At 39.7% G+C, this 21,308-nt stretch overlaps 1 protein-coding gene across 3 annotated transcripts in view; it reads right to left on the bottom strand.

Annotated features, from left to right (window-relative positions):
• MYO7A (myosin VIIA) overlaps positions 1-21,308 on the bottom strand; it is a 187,010-nt gene that overhangs the window by 43,491 nt on the left and 122,211 nt on the right. For all 3 annotated transcript variants that reach the window (XM_053385423.1, XM_053385422.1, XM_053385424.1), the window contains 4 exons: positions 19,943-20,119; positions 18,206-18,295; positions 16,411-16,538; positions 569-695 (listed from right to left, as the gene is read on the bottom strand). In XM_053385423.1, the coding sequence (XP_053241398.1) occupies positions 569-695; positions 16,411-16,538; positions 18,206-18,295; positions 19,943-20,119 (522 nt within the window). The remainder of the gene's footprint in view (positions 1-568; positions 696-16,410; positions 16,539-18,205; positions 18,296-19,942; positions 20,120-21,308) is intronic.

The raw sequence follows: 21,308 nt of genomic DNA, 5'->3' as shown, positions 1-21,308 counted from the left end.
AGTAAGTATCACAACCATTCAAAACATCCCTCCATCCCGCAAAATAAATAAATAAAACAGGAAGGTGGCTTTGCATCATAGCAATTTTAGAAAATGTTTAAAGCGCCAACACGTTCCTGAAAACCTAATGTGAGAAGCAGACTTTCCCAGTTTCACAATTCTTTTTTTTTTTAGTAGTCTTCTTGAATTTCATTTATTTGGTTTTTCAGATTAAAATTTTACAGTCATATATCGAACTTAAATAATAAAAACATCTCCTGGACTTCCATCCTCCCCTTTGTGGGTCCTATGATTAATCATTTCCTCCTGCATCTTTTACCCAAATCTTATACCTCTCCGTTGTATTCAGAATTCACCATTAAACTACAGTGATATTCCAATCCTACTAACGATTTTAACTGTTTACAATGGTCTTACAAAGATAAGTTATAAATTCCACCCCCATTCCTTATTAAAATTTTGGTATTCCCGATTTCTGATTCTTCCGGTCATTTTAGCCATTTCAGCATAATCCATCAACTTCAGCTGCCATTCTTCTCTATCAATTCCAACCAAGAGCCAACATTACCTTGACAAACTTTTCTGAAGGGGCGAAGCAGCCCACGCACAAGGAGACGAGGATCCACCCTCGGGCATGACTGCTTTTGGAAGGGTTCTGGGTCAGCTGTTTGCAGATCTGGCAATAAATTTCATCCCTGCCGGAGGAAGAGCGGTAAGTTTGGATTATAACTCTCAAGTTCCCCCACGGACAAAATCCATTTGCAAGAGCTAAGGAGAAGCACCTCTTGCAGACAGGCTTGTGTACCAGTGGAAACAGTGGGAAGAGCATCTATTGGCTCAGCCTTCTGAATCATCGAAATACTTTATTGTCACTTGTACAACTTGTATACAGTGAGATTACAGGAGCACCCCCCCCCCACTCAGCTCTCTTAGTCTTAATTCCCCTCGTTTACTGACGCACACCCACCAAACCCGGAAGTCAGTTGCCCTGATGTTATCTTTTCATTCAGCAGCCTAATAGCCCATGGATAGAAGCTGTTCTTTACCCTTTACCGGAATCTTAACTGACTTTCAATCCCAACAGGTAAAAGGACCAAATTATAGACTATAAACAGAGCATTTTCAAAGTTTAGGAATATATATATTCTTGGTTTGAAATAAAGATATCTAGATCAGAACCAAAAGGAAGAAGACAAATATGGGTTCTAAAAAATACCAAACTATACTGACATCTGGGTCAGGACTAGAAGTGAGAAGACAATCAACAGCTGAAACAGACCCCAATGCGGACATAAAAGACCTTATAATGGGGATGGAAAAGAGCCTGAATGATAAGCTGGACATAGTAGCTGGCAACATCCAACAAAACTCAAAGCTAATAATAGACCTAACAACACAAATAAGTGACCTCTCACTTAAAAATAAAGAACTGGATAAATCTGTACAAGAACTTAAGAGTAAATCTACCAAACAAGAGGAAATGACGAAGAAATTGCAAATGGAAAATAAGGACATTAAAAAATCACAAGACTCAGCGAAGGAAGAAATAAATGACCTAAAGAGAGCCCATGAAGAGCTGCTAGATGATATATCATTGATGGAGATGCGTCAGAAGGAGATGGTCCTCCGCTTCCGAGGCGTCCCACAAACTCATGGTGAACAAATTCAAGAGAAACTATCACAGGAGATTGCAAACTGGTTGGGAGTAGAGGTAGAAGAGATGCTATTGGATATTGATAAAATTTTCAGGATCAAATCAGAAAGATCGGACACTTATAAAGGGCCAGGAGATTGCTTAATTTTTTCAACTCAAGACTTTTAAAGGACAAAATATTACATCAAAAAGGACAAGTGAAGTTAGTAATAGATGATAGGCCTATCAAAATATTTAAGGAAATCCCAAAAAAAATTCTGAAGAAAAGGCAGAATTATAAGACAGTAACAGAAGCACTCAAGAAGAATTTGATTAGATTCCGGTGGGAATTTCCTGAGGGCATCACCTTCACATATAAGGACAGAAGAAAAACTCTTAGATCAGTAGACGAGCTGGGAAAATTCTGGAGGAAGTACAAAAAAGAATTAACTGGAGATCCAACATTGGAGCGAGAGGAAACAACGCAGACACCACAAGAAGCATAGAGAGACAAGCGCGTATTGCCTGTGGACCTGGTGACTCGGCGGGCACCATTTGCGCCCCCCGACCCGCGAAGGAGCCTTTTTAAAGGCTCCGGAACGGGGGACGGAGAGCGGTGCGGTGCTGTGAGTCGACTGCTTCCCCTACTGAGTGAAGCCGCATGCCATGGACGGAGAGCGCTGACTTCTTTCTCAGAACATTTGGACTAAAAGTAACAACCCGTGAGTAATACGGAAATTGGACTTAAAAAGAGAATTTTTTTTGGGGGGGGGAATTAGGTACGACCGGGTAAGGTACAAAGAGGAAGTCCGCCTACCCGCCTTGTAAACATCTTAAAGCAAGGATTTTATAACTAAGGTTGAGAGAACACCTTTCTCTTTTGTGGATAAAAGCAATTAACTCCACGTTTTGGCAATATAAGTGATTGTGCTGGAGGATAAGAGCTAATATTGAGAGCGGAATTGTCACCCCTCCCCCAGGACCCGGGAGCGATCGGTGAGAGAGCCTGCGGAAGAGACATAGAAGACTTTGACAGCTGTCAAACTAGCTGTCAAAGTTGGGAAAAAAGGAGAACTTTGTTTCTGTTGTCTTTGCTGGTTATATTTGTTACAATTTGGTAACAAATTGTTAAAAATAAAGAAGAAAAGGCTAACTTGACTTTTGGGTTGGAACTGGAAGATACTAAGAAACCAGAATCCCTCTAGAGGGGGTTCAGGACATTACAAAAATGGCTGTAAGTGGAAAAACACTGGCTGAACTGGAGAGGACTTTTTTTCTCTTGGGAAAGTTACAAGAACAAAGTGATGTTTTGGCTACAAATGTTACAATATTGAATGGAACAGTAAATAAAGTTACTGAGCCTGGGAGGGACTTGACTCAAGTCTTTGTAGCTGAACAAAAAAGTTTTGCAGTTGAACTAAAAATCTCTGCAGCTGAACAAGAAAAGAAATCTGAGAAATTTGAGAATGTGATGAAAGAGAAACATGATGATTTGAAGGAAAAGTAAGGAGGAGCTATAATGCCACAGATGATTAAGGAGAGCCAGAGGCTGGTTAAGATGGATACTAAGGAAAATAAGATCAGGATGATGAAAATCTGGTTTGAATTGAAGAATGGAGAATGGAGAGATCTCCTTATGTGGAGATCTGAAGACCTATGGAATACAAACCTGGCTAAAGTGGAAACTGGAGCTTTTGGGACATTTGGACTTAAGAGAAGCAAGAAACAAGATTTTGGCTCCACTTTTAAATATGGAGGCCTGGCTGGAAGAAAATGGACCTTATTGGGACAGAGCTTCTTCGAGATTTGGTGTTCAATATAAAGGACTATCAAAAAAACCGGCAGAGAGGAATTGAGAGAGAATTAAGAGCCTCGGACGTGAGGTCGCCAGGCTGACAGCAGATAGACTGATGGACTTTTGTTGGGGTTCGAAACCGGGAAAGGGGGGGTGGGGCTTTGGGAATCCAAAGGGTGTACAATTATATTCTGTTTCATTTAATTTTGTTTTGCCACTAACATAAAAATGGGGAATTCGTGGAAGGGAATTGGGGTCGACCTTAGAAAAAGATTTTTAAGAATAAGTACTGATGTATAAAGATTGAGGTTTATAAGTTAAAATTGGTTAACTAAAATGAATTAAAGAAAATAAGGTAAAGTTTGGGGACAAGAACTTGCTGAGCTAAAAATTGGAACTGGAATACAAGAAGGGGAGGTGTGGGGAAGTCAAGGAAATTGGTTATTGATAGTAAGAAATGTAAATTTTATGTGTCTTTAATTGTTTTTTCTTTCTTTATTTTTTGAAAATTTCAATAAATATTTATTAAAAAAAGAGAGAGACAAGCGCGTGTTAAGGGGAGGGGGGAGAGATTGGAAGAAGCAGATTATCAAAATCCTAAAATTTCTGAGTTTTCTTTTTCTTTTTCTCCCTTATTTACTCAACAAAACCATTGTAGATAATAAATAAAAATTAATGAATCTAAAAATTATATCTTGGAATGTTAACGGTTTAAATGATAAGAGGAAGAGAAATAAAATAGAACATGTATTGAGGAAAGAACAATGGGACATTATATGCTTGCAGGAGACCCATGTGACTAGAAACCACAGAAGGGTTTTAGAAAACAAGAGATTGGGTCAAGAATTTATATCCTCAGATGTAAAAAAGAAAAGGGGAATTGTGATCTATGTGAACCCTAAACTAGACGCAAAAAAAATCTTTAAGGATGATGAGGGTAGATTACTAGGGGTAAAAATAACAAAAGGTAAAGAACATTTAATTATAGTAGGAGTTTATGCACCGAATGGTAACAAAACAGAATTTTTCAGAAAAGTAGAAGCTAATTTACTGGAATTTATAGAAGAGGAAATTATTTTGATGGGAGACCTAAATGGTGTCACATCAATAGAATTAGATAGGACACAGAGAGAAAGAAAATCAAAAAAAGGCAGACTCCCAGACACCTTCTTTCAGATGGTAGAAAACTTAAATTTGATTGATACATGGAGATATAAAAACCCAGGAGAAAGACAGTATACACATTTCTCGGAAGTTAAAAAATCAGCCGGCAGAATTGACAGCATATGGGTATCAAGTAACTTAACAACTAAAATTTAAAAAGCAGAAATACAGGCCAAAATTATTACAGATCACAACGCAGTCACATTAGAATTAAAGGAACACAAGAAAATTAATAAAAGATGGAGACTTAATGAAAGATTATTAAATGACAAAAAGATTGTGAAAAAAGCGCAAGAACTACTGAAAGAATTTTTTGAATTAAATAAAGAACAGGATACAGACTTCAGGACAATATGGGATGCAAGTAAAGCTTTCATAAGAGGCTTTTACATACAACAAAGTGCAATAAGGAAAAGAAACAGAGAGCAAAAACTAGAACAAATAAGGAAAGAAATAGGAATAAATGAAAAATTATTAGCAAAACAACCAAAAAATGAATTAATAAACCAAAAACTAAAAATATTACAAACCCAGGCTTCAGCAATATTAAATAGTGAAATTGAGGACAATATTAAATGGATGAAACAAAGGTCGTTCGAATTTGCAAATAAACCCGGAAAGATGCTAGCCTGGCAACTGAAAAAGAGACAAAAGGAAAAACTGATTGATAAAATAGTGGAAGAGGGGAGAACTTTAGATAACCCTGAGGAAATTAAAAAGTGTTTTACAAAATATTATAATAAGCTATATAAAGCAGGAAATGAGACAGAGGTTGAAATAAAAGAGTATTTATGTGGAAAGGGTATACCTAAAATTAAGAAAGAAAAGATTCAAGAGCTAAACTCCCCAATAACCACAACAGAGCTTCATCAAGCGATAATTAAGATGAAACTGGGAAAATCCCCAGGCCCAGATGGTCTTACCACAATACATTACAAAAAATTAGAGGAACCACTATTATCACCTATGAAGACACTCTTAAATAGAATATTAGAAGACGGGAAGATTCCCAACACCTGGAAACAGGCGCACATAGTAGTAATCCCAAAACAAGGATGAAATAAAGAGTTTATAACCAATTATAGACCAATATCATTACTAAATAATGCACAATAATGCACAAATATTGGCAACAAGATTAAAGACAGTTTTGCAGGATTGTATAAATAAAGAGCAGGCAGGGTTCTTGCCGGGCAGGAAAATGAGTGACAATATAAGAATAGTGATTGATATGATCGAGTATTTAGACATGAAACCAAGTAAGAAGGTAGCCTTTGTTTTTGTGGACGCGGAAAAGGAGTTTGACAAAGTATCATGGAAATTTCAAAAAATATTATTAGACCAGATGGACATGGGCGACCAAATTACAAGAGGGTTAAAAGCAATTTATGAACAACAAGAAGCAAATATAATAATAAATAATGACACGACTGATTATTTTAAAATACAGAAGGGCACCAGACAAGGGTGCCCACTTTCACCTTTATTATTCATTTTGGTTTTGGAAATATTAAATCAAGAAATCAGATTGGATCAAGAAATAAATGGAATATCCCTAGGAGAGAAAATATACAGAATAAGGGCATTTGCAGATGATTTAGTTTTAATGGTGGAAAATCCAAAGGAAAGCATAGCAAAGGCTCTAGAAAAAATGGAAAACTTTGGAAGGGTATCAGGTTTTGCTTTGAATAAAGAAAAAACGAAACTAATGGTAAAAAACATAGGAGATCAAGAGAAAAAGGAACTGGTAGAAAAATTTGGATTACAAATTGTAAAAAAAGTGAAATATTTAGGTATACAAATAACAATGAAAAATATAAATTTGTTTGAAGATAATTATAAATTTTTTTGGGAAGAATCAAAAAGAGAAATGGAAACTTGGACAAGATTGAAATTAACAGTCTGGGGTAGAATTTCGGCTATTAAAATGAATATCTTACCAAAACTTCTGTTCCTTTTTCAAATGATTCCCATAATAGGTAAAGATGATTGTTTTAAAAAATGGAAAACGGACCTAACAAAGTTTATATGGCAAGGCAAAAAGCCACGGATCAAACATAAATTCTTAACTGACATAAAAGAGCGGGGAGGTTTTGGACTCCCAGACCTGAGACTATATTACGATGCAGCATGCTTTATTTGGATCAAGGATTGGATCAAATTGGATAACAGTGACATTTTGGATTTGGAGGGATGGAACAACAGATATGGTTGGCATGCCTATTTAATTTATAACAAAGTGGGAGTCCATAAAGAATTTCTAAGCCACGTAATTAGAAATGCATTATACAAGGTCTGGGTGAGACATAGACGGTTGTTAGAACCAAAAACCCCATGGTGGGTCTCACCGCTAGAAGTAATATCGGTTAAAAACAAAAATACTATAGGAAGAATGGCAACATACCAGCAGCTCCTAAAGAAAGAACAGGGCCAATTAAAACTAAGACCATATGATGAGGTGACCCAATACTGTACCACATGGTTACAATATCACCAAATTGCACAAATATCCAACCAGGATAAAGTAATAGGATTTGAAAAAGAAGAATCAAAATTACAAAAAGTATTATTACAAAACTCAAAAAAATATATATCCAAAATGTATAATTTATTATTAGAATGGGAATTAAAGGATGAAGAAGTCAAAGAAGTTATGATTAAATGGGCATGTGATATAGGATATGTAATTCGGCTGGACCAATGGGAGAAATTATGGAAATATGATATTAAATTCACGGCATGTTATACAATAAGAGAGAATTTTATGAAAATGGTGTACCAATGGTACTTAACTCCGGTAAAATTGGCTAAAATTTACAAATTAAAATCGAATACCTGTTGGAGATGTAAAAAAGAAATAGGAACAATGTTTCACATGTGGTGGGAATGCCGACCTATTAAACAATTCTGGAATGAAATCTATGAAGAACTTAAAAAGATGTTTAAAATATCTTTCAGAAAAAACCCAGAGGCATTCCTTTTAGGTTTAATTACAAATGATATCCCCGAAAATCAAAGGAAAGTATTCCTTTATGCAACAACAGCTGCCAGGATGCTTATAGCTAAAAACTGGAAAGGCAGAAAAATTCCATCAGTGAAAGATTGGCAAATTAAATTTTGTGAATACATAAATCTGGCAAGACACACAGCTTACATAAGGGGCCAATCGGACCAGAAATTGTTAAAAGAATGGGGTTGTGCTAAAGAGTATATGAAAAAACATTGTTCTGGAGTTAGTATATTGGTATGTAATGAATGATGCTTTACAGGGTTAAAGAAAAAGAAAAATGGTGTAAAAAAAAAAAGTACCAAGGTGGAAGTAATCTAATTAGACACAACAATACAGTAAGAGTAAATTTTTTGAGGTCTTAGAACAAAGAAAGGAAGTCAATTTGTGTTTATGTATGTAATGATATGCTTTTTTTTCTGTAGATGTGTGCTTTTTCGTTTTTGTTTAGTTTAGTTTTGTTTCCTTTGCTTTTTTTTTCCTTTTCTGTTTTTTTCCCTATATGTTCCGGGGATTTTTGTTTGTATAGTATTATTTTGGATTCAATGTTTGTAATTTTTGTTATGATTCTGCATTGAAAAAAAATTTTTTTTGAGACTTCCGGTCGGCGCCAGCGTTTAATGGTGGTCTCCTGCTGAGCTCTGCTCAGGGAGACTACTCCGTGAGTTCGGGTCCGACCGCTACGGCGAAGCGGGGACCCCTAAAATCGCGCGGAAGCCTGTGAACAAGGAGACTCGGTGGGCACCTGAAGCGCCCCCCCTTACTGCGAAGGAGCCTTTTTAAAGGCTCCGGAGCGGCATCGGGTGAGAGCGCGGTGCTGAGAGTCGCAACCCAGCTCGCGGAGCGAAGCCGCGTCGCCATAACGGAGAGCGCCGATTCCTTCCTGGCATTCGGATTTGGATTTACAATTACCCGTGAGTAAGATTGGGAAATCTCCGGGATTTAAAGCAAAACGGTTTGAAAATTTGGCTGAAAACGGGAAAGAGTTAAAATAAGGAAGTCTGCCTTTCCCGGACTGCATGACAGTTAAAGCAACGATAAACAAGCTGCAATTTGACGGAAGATAGCTTTATTTATACTCAACCTAGACATTGAATCTGAACCTTCCCCCTTAGCAGCAGGAGCGGGGGGGGATGAACCTGAACTAGCATTACCTGCTGGAAAGAGATGAAAGGGAAAATTACCCGCTGTTTTAAACCCTTGGGAAAGGACTGCTTTAAAAAGGACTAATTCACCGGGATTGGATACTGTCATTTGAGATTGGATACAAAGTTGGTGTATTGCAAGTTGGATATAAAGTTGAGACCTTATCTGCTACTGTTGGTGGCTGAGGATATAAAGTAACAGCTCTCTGACTGGAAAATTACTTGAAAAGTTGTGGCCATTTTTCGCTTTCCTTTTCTTTGTTTCCCTGTACCTTGAACTGTGAATCGCTCCCTCTAGAGGGCTGAGGGAAAATTTAACAGTGTAAAGAATAAGTTAGTGGAGTTTTCCATCTGGAAACAATTCCTGTGGGAACGACCTTGGGACATGAGAGGCCAAGAGGATGAGATAAAAACAAGAGCAAAAACAAAAATTGCACAAAGGAGAAGAGGCTCCATATCAGGCTTAGCCCTTGCAGGTGTAGAAGGGCAGGAAAGAGGGATGGATACAGTGACACAAGCATTAATAAAAATTAATGAATCATTAGAGGCTTTGACCAAACAAGGTACAGAAAATTCTAAACAATTAACAGAGCTATCGGAGAAGCTTGACTTGAACACTAAAAGTGTTGCATCTAATACAGAGACTATAAATAAATTAATTGAAGAAAATGTTGCAATTCGTAAGACTGCTGAAGAGGCAAAAATTATAGCTGAATCAACGCAAGTTAAATTAGAACCTGTTTGCAAAAAGCTAGAGGAACATGAGGCTGCCCTGTCCTTAATAGATCTTCAGAGAAAGGAGAGGAACTTGAGACTGAGAGCCGTGCCAGAAAGTGAGCAGGACAGTTTGGCAGAGTACCTCACCAAAGAATTCTCGGATTTTTGGCAAGTGAATTTGAAAGAGGAGGAATTTAAGATAGTTACGGCCTTCAGACTGGGAAGAAGACAGAATAAAAAGAAGCCAAGGGATTGCCTGATAACCTTGAGATCTAAGGAGGAGAGAGATAAAATATTGAATTTACAATATCAAAGATCTCTGGAGATTGAAGACTCCTTTGTTCAGATTTATAAGGATATTCCTAAATATATCTTGGAAGTAAGAACCTACTACAGGGATCTGACCACCTTGTTGATGAAGAACAACATAATATACAGATGGGAGTACCCACAAGGCCTGTCTTTTAACTATAAAGGGAAAAAAATCAAAATAAAAACAGTGCAAGATAAAGAACAGTTTCTGGAAAAAAATCAAGAAGACCTGGTGAAGGGAGTGGTGGACCTGACTACTGAGGCTAAGGACTTAGCGGACATATCGAATTTGACATTTGGACTTCAGACCCCAACAAAGGAAGAACAACTGCTGGGGGCAGTCGGAGGAGCAACAAAGTAAGCAACAACATGGCTCTACAACTTTTAAGCTGGAATTGTAACGGTTTGAACCTTCCCAGAAAAAGACGTGAGGTTTTCCATATTTTAAAAAAGGAACAATTGGATTTGATTTGTTTGCAAGAAACCCACGTGACTAGAACACATAGAAAATTACTTGTTAATAAAAGACTGGGACAGGAATTCATTTCATCAGATAAGGTGAAAAAAAGAGGAGTGGTGATTTATGCTAAGGAAAAATTGGCCCCTAAGCTGATGTTTAAAGATGAACAAGGAAGATATTTGGCAATAGAAATACAAGTCCAAGGAGAAAAATTATTGATAATTGGGATTTATGCTCCGAATGAAGGGAAGTCAGAGTTCTTTAAGAAACTACATGAGACATTAATGGACTATTTGGATTATAATATAATTATGATGGGAGACATGAATGGAGTGGTCTCTACAAATATGGATAAAGCACTAAGACAGGTGGTTTCCAAGGATGGGAGGCTACCTAAGACTTTTTTTGAAATGACAGATAACATGGACTTGATTGACATTTGGAGAACAAGAAACCCTTTGGAGAGAGAGGGAACTTTCTTCTCCGAAGCAAAATTGACCTGGACCAGAATCGATCAAATCTGGGTAACTAGTGGAATGGCACCTAAGATAAAGAAAGTGGAAATCTGCCCAAAAACTTGCTCCGACCATAACGCCGTAAAGATGGAAATGAACACAACAACAGCTGGCTCCTTCAGATGGAGGATGAATGACTCCCTATTTAGAGATGAAGAGGTGTACAGAAAGGCCCAGAAATCTATTAAGGACTACTTTGAGATAAATCTGAAAACAGAGGTGGAAAAAAGAACAATTTGGGACGCAAGTAAAGCGGTTATGAGAGGATTTCTGATACAGCAGAATACCCTGAAAAAGAAGAGGCAGAATGAAAAGAAAAATAAAATTTTGGAAAAAATAAAAGAAGGTGAAAAGAAACTGAGATCAAAGCCAAAGTCTCATGAAATCTTAAGAGAAATAAAGTATTACCAGAGACAATATATGGAACTGATGAATCAGGAGATAGAATGGAAAATAAAGTTAATGAGACAGAAGACATTTGAATCGGCAGATAAATGTGGGAAACTGCTGGCATGGCAATTGAAGAAAAGACAAAAATTGAATATGGTTACAAGCTTAGAGGTTGAAGGAAAGAGCATTTTTAGGCCAAATGAGATTAGAAACTGTTTTCAGAGTTATTTCAGGAAACTTTATGCACAAGGGCCGGTGGAGGAAAAAGAGATGGAAGAATTTCTTAAAAAGTATGGACTACAAAAAATATCTGATCAAAGTAGAATGATTTTGAACCAGAAAATAACTGAGCAAGAAATAGAGGGAGCCATTCAAAACATGAAATTGGGAAAATCTCCAGGACCAGATGGCCTGACTTCCAGATACTACAAAGCTTTGAAAGACTGGCTGATTCAACCGTTTAAGGAAGTCTGCAATGAAATCTTAGAGGGGAAGAAGGCACCTGAATCGTGGAAAGAAGCTTATATTACACTTATACCAAAATCTGAGAAGGAAAAGAATCAGATTAAGAACTACCGCCCTATATCATTGCTTAACGTGGATTACAAAATTTTTGCAGACATTTTGGCAAAAAGATTGAAGAGGGTTTTGGTGGGTGAGATTCATAAAGACCAGGCTGGCTTTCTCCCAGGAAGACACTTATCTGACAATGTGAGGAATATAATAGACATTATGGAACTACTTGAGAATAACATTAACACCAAGGCAGTATTAATATTTGTGGACGCTGAGAAAGCCTTTGACAATATCTCTTGGAGTTTTATGAAAAAGAATCTCAAAGGAATGGGGGTGGGCCAAGGTTTTGAGAATGGTATAGGTGCAATTTATTCTGAACAAAAAGCAAAACTAATTGTAAATAACGTGGTTACTGAACAAATTGCTATTGAAAAAGGGACACGACAGGGGTGCCCAATATCCCCATTACTTTTTATAACTGTTCTGGAGGTTTTACTAAATATGATCAGAGGTGACCAGCTGGTTAAAGGGATTCAGGTCGGAGCTAAACAATACAAGTTGAAAGCGTTCGCAGATGATCTAGTCTTAACTTTGCAAGAGCCAGACACTAGTACGAGAAAAGTTTTGGAGACAATACAAGCCTTTGGTCGAGTGGCAGGTTTTAAGTTAAATAAACAAAAAACAAAGGTATTGGGAAAGAATCTAACAGTGGAGGAAAGAGAGAAGTTTCAGAGTGAAACTGGATTAATGGTAGCAAATAAGGTGAAATATCTAGGGGTTAATTTAACAACTAAGAATGTGAATCTATTTAAAGACAATTATGAGAAATGCTGGACAGAAATTAAGAAAGATTTGGAAATATGGTCAAATTTGAGACTTTCCTTGTTAGGCCGAATTGCTGTTATTAAGATGAATGTTTTGCCAAGAATGCTGTTTTTGTTTCAAACATTGCAGATTGTGGACAGAATGGACTGTTTCAAGAAGTGGCAGAAAGATATATCGAAATTTGTCTGGCAGGGCAAAAAGCCCAGAATAAAATTTAAGATATTAACTGATGCAAAAGAAAGAGGGGGGTTTGCCCTGCCGGACCTAAAACTTTACTATGAAGCAGCAGCTTTTTGCTGGTTGAAAGATTGGCTACTTCTTGAGAACACAGACATTTTGGACCTAGAAGGGTTCAATAATAGATTTGGTTGGCATGGATATATCTGGTATGACAAGGTAAAAATCCACAAAAGCTTCAAAAATCATATTGTTAGGAAAGCATTATATAATGTTTGGATTCGTTATAAAGATCTGCTGGAAAATAAAACCCCTAGGTGGCTGTCACCAATGGAGGCTAAGGAAGTTAAAAAACTTAATATGGAATCTAAATGGCCAAAATATTGGGAAATTGTAGAACATGAAGGTGGAAATGTGAAATTACAGAGTTATGAGAAACTGAAGTTTAAAGTAAGAGATTGGCTACATTATTACCAGATAAATGAAGTTTTTAAACAGGACAGGAAAATAGGCTTCCAGGTGGAGAAGTCAAAGCTAGAAACAGAATTGTTAGAACCCAATACGAAGAATTTGTCTAGAATGTACAACTTACTGCTGAAATGGAATACACAGGATGAGATGGTTAAATCAGCTATGATTAAATGGGCACAGGACATTGGTCATGACATTATGTTTGCTGACTGGGAACAGTTATGGACCACCGGTATAAAATTTACGGCATGTAATGCCTTAAGAGAGAATATTATGAAAATGATTTATAGGTGGTACATGACCCCAGTCAAGCTTGCAAAAATTTATCATTTGCCCAATAATAAATGTTGGAAATGTAATGAAACTGAAGGTACTTTCTATCACCTTTGGTGGACGTGCCCAAGGATTAAGGCCTTCTGGGAAATGATCTATAATGAAATTAAGAAGGTGCTTAAGTGTACCTTTCACAAAAAACCAGAGGCTTTTCTCCTGGGCATGGTAGGCCAATTGGTGTCAAAGAAAGATAGGATGTTTTTTATGTATGCTACAACAGCAGCGAGAGTTTTACTAGCAAAGTATTGGAAGACACAAGAACTACCCACACTGGAAGAGTGGCAGACGAAGGTGATTGAATATATGGGACTAGCAGAGATGACGAGCAGAATCCGTGACCAAGGGAAAGAGACGGTGGAGGAAGATTGGAAGAAATTTAAACTTTATCTTAAAAATATTTGCAAAATTACTGAGTGTTAAAATGTCATGGGTAAAGCATAACAGATTTGCAGCGATAAATGATTGGATAAGAGGAAAGAAAGAGGTTAAAGAAAGGAATTAATAATAATTTGGATCAGGGGTTGCTGGAAAAAAAGTTTAAAACAGGGATGCAGAAAAGGGGGGCATGGGGAAGTCGCTGAAATTGGGTACATGAAAAAATCTATGAAATTATATATGTTTATATGTTTGTTTGTTTGTGTTTGTCTTTTGTATTGTTTTATATTATATGTGGAAAAGCCAATAAAAAATTTTATTAAAAAAAAAAGAAAAAAAATTTTTTTATTAAAAAAGCTGTTCTTTACCCTGTTGGTGAGACTAATCCTGCTTCTATATCTTCTGCCCGAGGGCAGGAGAGCAAGAAAGTGCCAGCCAGGGTGTGAATCATCCCTGAGAATTTTCCTCACTCTCCTGAGGCAACGTTCTTCTGCGATGTCATCCAGTGGATTCACGGGACAGCCCATAATATCTTGTGCTGTATTCACCACCCTCTGTAGGCACTTCCTATCAGTTGATGTCAAACCAGCGTACCACACCGTGATGCAGTAGGAAAAGACACTTTCTATTGTTGACCGGTAGAAGGGGATCATCAAATGTTGATTGACATAGTTCTCTCGCAATACTCTGAGGAGATGGAGTCTCTATTGGGCTTTCTTAACCACCTGGGTTGTAGATTTTCCAAGTAAGGAGATAAACTCCTAGGAATTTAAAGGAAGAGACTCTCTCCACACTGCCCTCCCCAGTGTACAGCAGGGCTTGTTCTCCTCTCTTCCTCCAAAAGTCCAACACCATCTCCTTTGACCATGATGCAATACCCTTGTCCATTCGCTGTGCCGACTGGGCTGATGGGAGTTAAAGTTCAGGAGCATCTGGAGGGCACCGGGTTGGAGAAAGCTATCTTGGGAGGATCAAATACTGAAAAACCCCACAGACGTTGCAGAAGAACAGGGCACAGAAGTCTCTCTTTGGAGATCCCAGTTGGGATAGCATATAAGATGCTTTAAGAGATGAACAAATCTGCCAGTTTTTCCAATCTACACTTCTCCACATTTCTGTATCAGTTTAAGGTTTTTATTTTTAAAGTCCTCGTGAATTTTAGTGCAGGTTTCTAATAATATATGCATTTTTATAGCAATCCCTTGACATTTTTAAGGTTACTTCCCAGCAATATGTGTATTTTTAAAACACACGCACACGCACACGCACACACACACACCCTATCATCTATCTATCATCTATCTATCTATCTATTTATCTATCTATCTATCTATCTATCTATCTATCTATCTATCATCTATATCTATCATCTATATCATCTATATCTGTCTATCTGTCATCTATCTATCTATCATCTATCTATCATCTATCTATCTATCATCTATCTATCTATCTATCTATCTATCTATCTATCTATCTATCTATCATCTATCTATCATCTATCTATCATCTATCTATCTATCATCTCTATCTATTTCTCTCTCTCTCTCTCTCTCTCTCTCTCTCTCTCTCTCTCTCTCCATCAACTATATCTATCATCTATCTATCTATCTATCTATCTATCTATCTATCTATCTATCATCTATCTATCTATCATCTATCTATCTATCTATCTATCTATCTATCATCTATCTATCTATCTATCTATCTATCTATCATCTATCTATCTATCTATGCATTCATACACACACATTATTTGCTTGGAGAACTGCATCACAAAATTTGGATAAATGGGAAATTTTGAAGGCTAGCTGTGTTTCAGATCACGGTTTGATTCAGAAAGTGTGAATGAGTTAGGGTCACCAGACTGGCTTTCTCCCTCACCCCGGCGTCCTTGTAGCAGGAGTGCCTACTTTTTGATTCCAGTTATGCACTGGTTGTACATTGGTAAAAAAAGAGTGAGGCAAATATTCCTAGAATGCTGGTCTCTGTCATTCAAAGGAAACCAAACTCAGGCAGTGCTGTCATTGGAACTTCTTGCCACTTGGGAGGAAACGGTGGGTGTGAACAATATGTTAGAAAAAAACGGGTTTCCGTTTCCATTTCTCTCAGTTTTGCCAATCTTTTATCCACTCTGTTCTCCACATTTACACATCAGATTTTGAATTTTCTTTTAAAATCCTCATGAAAAATTTATCAGCATTGCAGTGCAAATTATTCCTAACTCATACATTTGCAAATGCAATTTTGCCTAATGTAGACATATTAGCAAAGCATTTTTCTGTCAATGCATTTTTTGTATGTCATTTTCTGTCATATATTGCATTTTTACCCCAGTCTATACACCTTTGCACACATTACTTTGCGGGGAAACTGCTTTGCAAAATTTGGAAACATGCAAATTTCAAAGGCCGGCTGTTTCAGTTTGCATATTGTTTCGCAGAGTGTGAATTACGAAGTTTATCCTTTAAACGCAAACTGAATCTATTTCCTCCCCCATCATCCCTAGAGAAGACCCAGTGACCATTTTAACGCCCATACAGAATGTTTCTGCTTTTTCATACTAATATCTAACCTTAATGCTGGCCTGAGGATGCCATTACCAATAATGAAATGGAGCTTTTCCAAATTTGAGGTAGGCCGGTCCTCTAGCATGCTGTTGCCTTGGACGATGGACTCGCCATCGTGAAGACGCTTGGTCACCTAACAAAACAGAGGGAGGGAAGGAGTTAACCTGTGAGATGTGTGAACGAGGCATCGTCCCTCCCTCCCTAACTCCCACCCACTTACAGACTGAGGGGTAGGGACCTTGACAACCTAGTTCTGCTCTAATACTCGGCCAGGACATTGCTGAGGCAACTTGGATGCAGGAGCACTCTCCGTGGTCCTGAAACCACCCCTCGCCCTATCTTTAAGGTGCTGATTTCTGCATAGTCTTGCATAGTTATCTCCCGCTTGGACTACAGTAATGCGCTCTACGTGGGGCTACCTTTGAAGGCGACCCATAAACTTTGGGTGTCTGTGTGTTGCCACTGTGCAGTGCTTGGAGTCACAAGACTCTGTTTTGCATACCAGACATTCCAGGCTGTTGGAATGCTCATGGAAGACGGGAGACGGATGTGATGTTACTGTTTCCTGTTCTGTTTCCTGTTTGTTTTTTCAGTTGCTCTCTGTCTTTCACAGAGAGAGCATATATATTTCTTTTCTGTCGGCGTAGTTAGGAATAGTTGGGTTAATAATTATTAGTTGGGTTAATAATAATAATAATAATAATAATAATAATAATAATAATATATTATTTATACCCCGCCCATCTGGCTGGGTTTCCCCAGCCACTCTGGGCGGCTTCCAACAAAACACTAAAATACAATAACATATTAAACATTAAAAGCTTCCCTAAACAGGGCTGGCTTCAGATGTCTTCTGAAGTTTGGTAGTCTCTTTGACATCTGGTGGGAGGGCATTCCACAGGGTGGGCGCCACTACCAAGAAGGCCCTCTGCCTGGTTCCCTGTAACTTGGCTTCTCACAGCGAGGGAACCACCAGAAGGCCCTCGGCGCTGGACCTCAGTGTCCGGGCAGAACGATGGAGGTGGTGACGCTCCTTCAGGTATACTGGACCGAGGCCGTTTAGGGCTTTAAACGTCAGCACTTTGAATTGTGCTCGGAAACGTACTGGGAGCCAGTGTAGGTCTTTCAAGACCGGTATTATATGGTCTCGGCAGCCGCCCCCAGTCACCAGTCTAGCTGCCACATTCTGGATTAGTTACAGTTTCCAGGTCACCTTCAAAGGTAGCCCCACAGAGAGCGCATTGCAGTTGTCCAAGCGGGAGATAACTAGAGCATACACCACTCCGGTGAGACAGTCTGCAGGCAGGTAGGGTCTTAGCCTGCGTACCAGATGGAGCTGGTAGACAGCTGCCCTGGACACAGAATTAACCTGCACCTCCATGGACAGCTGTGAGTCCAGAATGACTCCCAGGCTACGCACCTGGTCCTTCAGGGGCACAGTTACCTCATTCAGGACCAGGGAGTCCTCCACACCAGCCCGCCCCCTGTCCCCCCAAAATAGTACTTCTGTCTTGTCAGGATTCAACCTCAATCTGTTAGCCGCCATCCATCCTCCAACCGCCTCCAGGCACTCACACAGGACCTTCACCGCCTTCACTGGTTCCGATTTGAAAGAAAGGTAGAGCTGGGTGTCATCTGCATACTGATGATCACCCAGCCTGCATCCAAGTGGCATCCCTGGGTATGTGCTGATGGGCCCTGCCAGGGCATTGGGAGCCACGGCAGCTGACCAAGGGGTCCAGATGGTGGACCGCTAACAGAGAACTCGTGCTTCCCAAGCTGCAAAGAACTTTTGCTCACCTCTTCGGTGAGCTTGGATTTCTTCTTGAGGGTCAAGGAGACCAGCTTGTGCCGCACGCTGTTCTTCTTGTGGCTGTCTATGTGAGCACTCTGCAAAGGGAAGAGGAACAGTCTTATTTCATGGAACTGTAGAGCTGGAAGGGACCTCAAGGGTCATCTAGACCAACCCCCTAGAAATGCAGGAAACTTTTGCCCAACGTGGGGCTCAAACTCACAGCCCTGAGATGAAGAGTCCTACGCTCTGCCAACTGAGCTTGAGAGAACTGATTCCACGTAAACAACACAGTCCTCTGCATGGGTTTGGGAGGTCTGGGTTCGAATTATTCCAACCCTGCAGGGCAGCTGGCACCCCCGTTTTGCAAATTTGGGAAAGTGAAGCTGCAAAAAGCGATTGCACTCCAAGTCATTTAAGAAGTCTTGCATAAGGCACTGAGATAAGCCTCACTTCCCTGGTCAGTAAAATGAGAACACCATGTGCCTCTTAGGTTTACCATGAAATAGGACAAGATAAAAAAAAAATCCAGTGCTTCCAATTTTTAAACTGCAGAGCCTTATAAATGTGCCAATAATAGCTTCATGGGTTTCTCTTTGGATGTGGAGATTAGCCCCCCAAAAGGAGAAAAGGCTCTCAGTATTATGTTTGTAGAGTGCATCACAACCAGAACGTCAAAGTGCATTAAAAGGTAAAGGGACCCCTGACCATTAGGTCCAGTTGTGACCGACTCTGGGGTTGCGGTGCTCATCTCGCTTTATTGGCCGAGGGAGCCGGCGTACAGCTTCTGGGTCATGTGGCTAGCATGACTAAGCCGCTTCTGGTGAACCAGAGCAGTGCACGGAAACGCCGTTTACCTTCCCGTCGGAGCGGTACCTATTGATCTACTTGCACTTTGACGTGCTTTCGAACTGCTAGGTGGGCAGGAGCAGGGACTGAGCAACAGGAGCTCACCCCATCGCGGGGATTCGAACTGCCGACCTTCTGTTCGGCAAGTCCTAGGCTCTGTGGTTTAACCCACAGTGACACCCATGTCCCTGTGCATTAAAAGGTAAAGGGACCCCTGACCATTAGGTCCAGTTGTGACCGACTCTGGGGTTGCGGTGCTCATCTCGCTTTATTGGCTGAGGGAGCCGGCGTACAGCTTCTGGGTCATATGGCCAGCATGACTAAGCCGCTTCTGGTGAACCAGAGCAGTGCACGGAAACGTCGTTTACCTTCCCGTCGGAGCGGTACCTATTGATCTACTTGCACTTTGACGTGCTTTCGAACTGCTAGGTGGGCAGGAGCAGGGACTGAGCAACAGGAGCTCACCCCATCGCGGGGATTCGAACTGCCGACCTTCTGTTCGGCAAGTCCTAGGCTCTGTGGTTTAACCCACAGTGACACCCATGTCCCTGTGCATTAAAAAGTAAAGGGACCCCTGACCATTAGGTCCAGTTGTGACCGACTCTGGGGTTGCGGCGCTCATCTCGCTTTATTGGCCGAGGGAACAACAACAACAAAAACTTTATTATTTATACCCCACCCATACAAAAGACCACCATAGTAAGAATCAGCAAAATGAAATTCAACCTTAGATGAACACTGGGATCTCAACTTGCAATTTGTGAACTAAATTCTCACTGACTACAGCAGAGAGTCTTGTGGCTCCTTAAACTCTAATAGGTTGGTTTTTATTCATTTAACTCCTCCTTTATTCCATCCACTGGTATATAGCACATTTCCGCTAGCCTGCCTCTTACCTCTGCTTCGCCTTGTAGAGCTTGAAGTTCTTTTTTGTACGTCTTCTTCCCCAGGGTCTCATAAATTTTGGTCATCACCGGTATTTTCTCGCTGCCATCGCTCATTGCTGTGTGGTATTTGGGCTCAGGAAGGTCACCCATGAAGCGAAGAATCGTAATCCACACCGCAAGGGCTGCCTGTTTTATTTTTAAAAAAGAACCATAATCATCAACTTGTCAGTTGATGGTGACTGGGAGTGGCCGCCGAGACCATATAACACCGGTCTTGAAAGACCTACATTGGCTCCCAGTACGTTTCCGAGCACAATTCAAAGTGTTGGTGCTGACCTTTAAAGCCCTAAACGGCCTCCGTCCAGTATACCTGAAGGAGCGTCTCCACCTCCATCGTTCTGCCCGGACACTGAGGTCCAGCTCCGAGGGCCTTCTGGCGGTTCCCTCACTGCGAGAGGCCAAGTTACAGGGAACCAGGCAGAGGGCCTTTTCGGTAGTGGCGCCCGCCCTGTGGAACGCCCTCCCATCAGATCTCAAAGCGATAAACATCTACCTGACATTCAGAAGACATCTGAAGGCAGCCCTGTTCAGGGAAGTTTTTAATATGTGACATTTTAGTGTATTTTTCATCTTTGTTGGAAGCCGCCCAGAGTGGCTGGGGAAACCCAGCCAGATGGGCGGGGTACAAATAATAATTATTATTATTATTATTATTATTATTATTATTATTATTATTATTATTATTATATAGTTATCCTTGCAGGGGCAGGCAGAGGCGGCTCTTCAAATGGATCACCAATGATTCTGACTTCCATACTTTCTTCAACAATAACCTTCCCCCTTCCTTCTAAATTAGACTGCTGAAATTAGACTGTAGCCTTTACAACGTTAGAATAGTGCTGAAAGCAGCTTGCAAAATATCAAAAAGTTATGCGACTAAAAAAAATGACAAAAGTACTTGTTATGTACTGAGTTTAATAGGATCCCAAATGCAGCAGTCTGATTGATCCTAGAACAATAGGATCCAAAATGCAGCAGTCTGATTGGTCCTAGAACAATGCAGCAGTATGATTGGTCTGCAGGAGTCACCCAATCCAGCTCCAGGTGGAAGTGAACCCACAACCTGATTGGCCTACAAGAAAATCCCGGAATTAGCCAATCACGTGCAGCCCATTGTGTAAATAATGTATATAAAGCAGATACTTTGGGGAAACTTTCATTCCTCCTCACCACTATGAGCTGAATAAAGAGCATGAAATCCACTCTAGACTCTGAGTATATTTCAGTACTCACAAGCAGTAAACAAAATTTCAAGTACACAACCAAATTGAACAAGTCCCACATAAATCATAAGATCAAAGATAAGGATACAAAA

The sequence above is a fragment of the Podarcis raffonei genome, chromosome 4 (genome assembly GCF_027172205.1).
Source record: "Podarcis raffonei isolate rPodRaf1 chromosome 4, rPodRaf1.pri, whole genome shotgun sequence".
Classification (NCBI taxonomy): Eukaryota; Metazoa; Chordata; class Lepidosauria; order Squamata; family Lacertidae; genus Podarcis; species Podarcis raffonei.
This window is presented reverse-complemented; position numbering and strand designations above follow the sequence as displayed.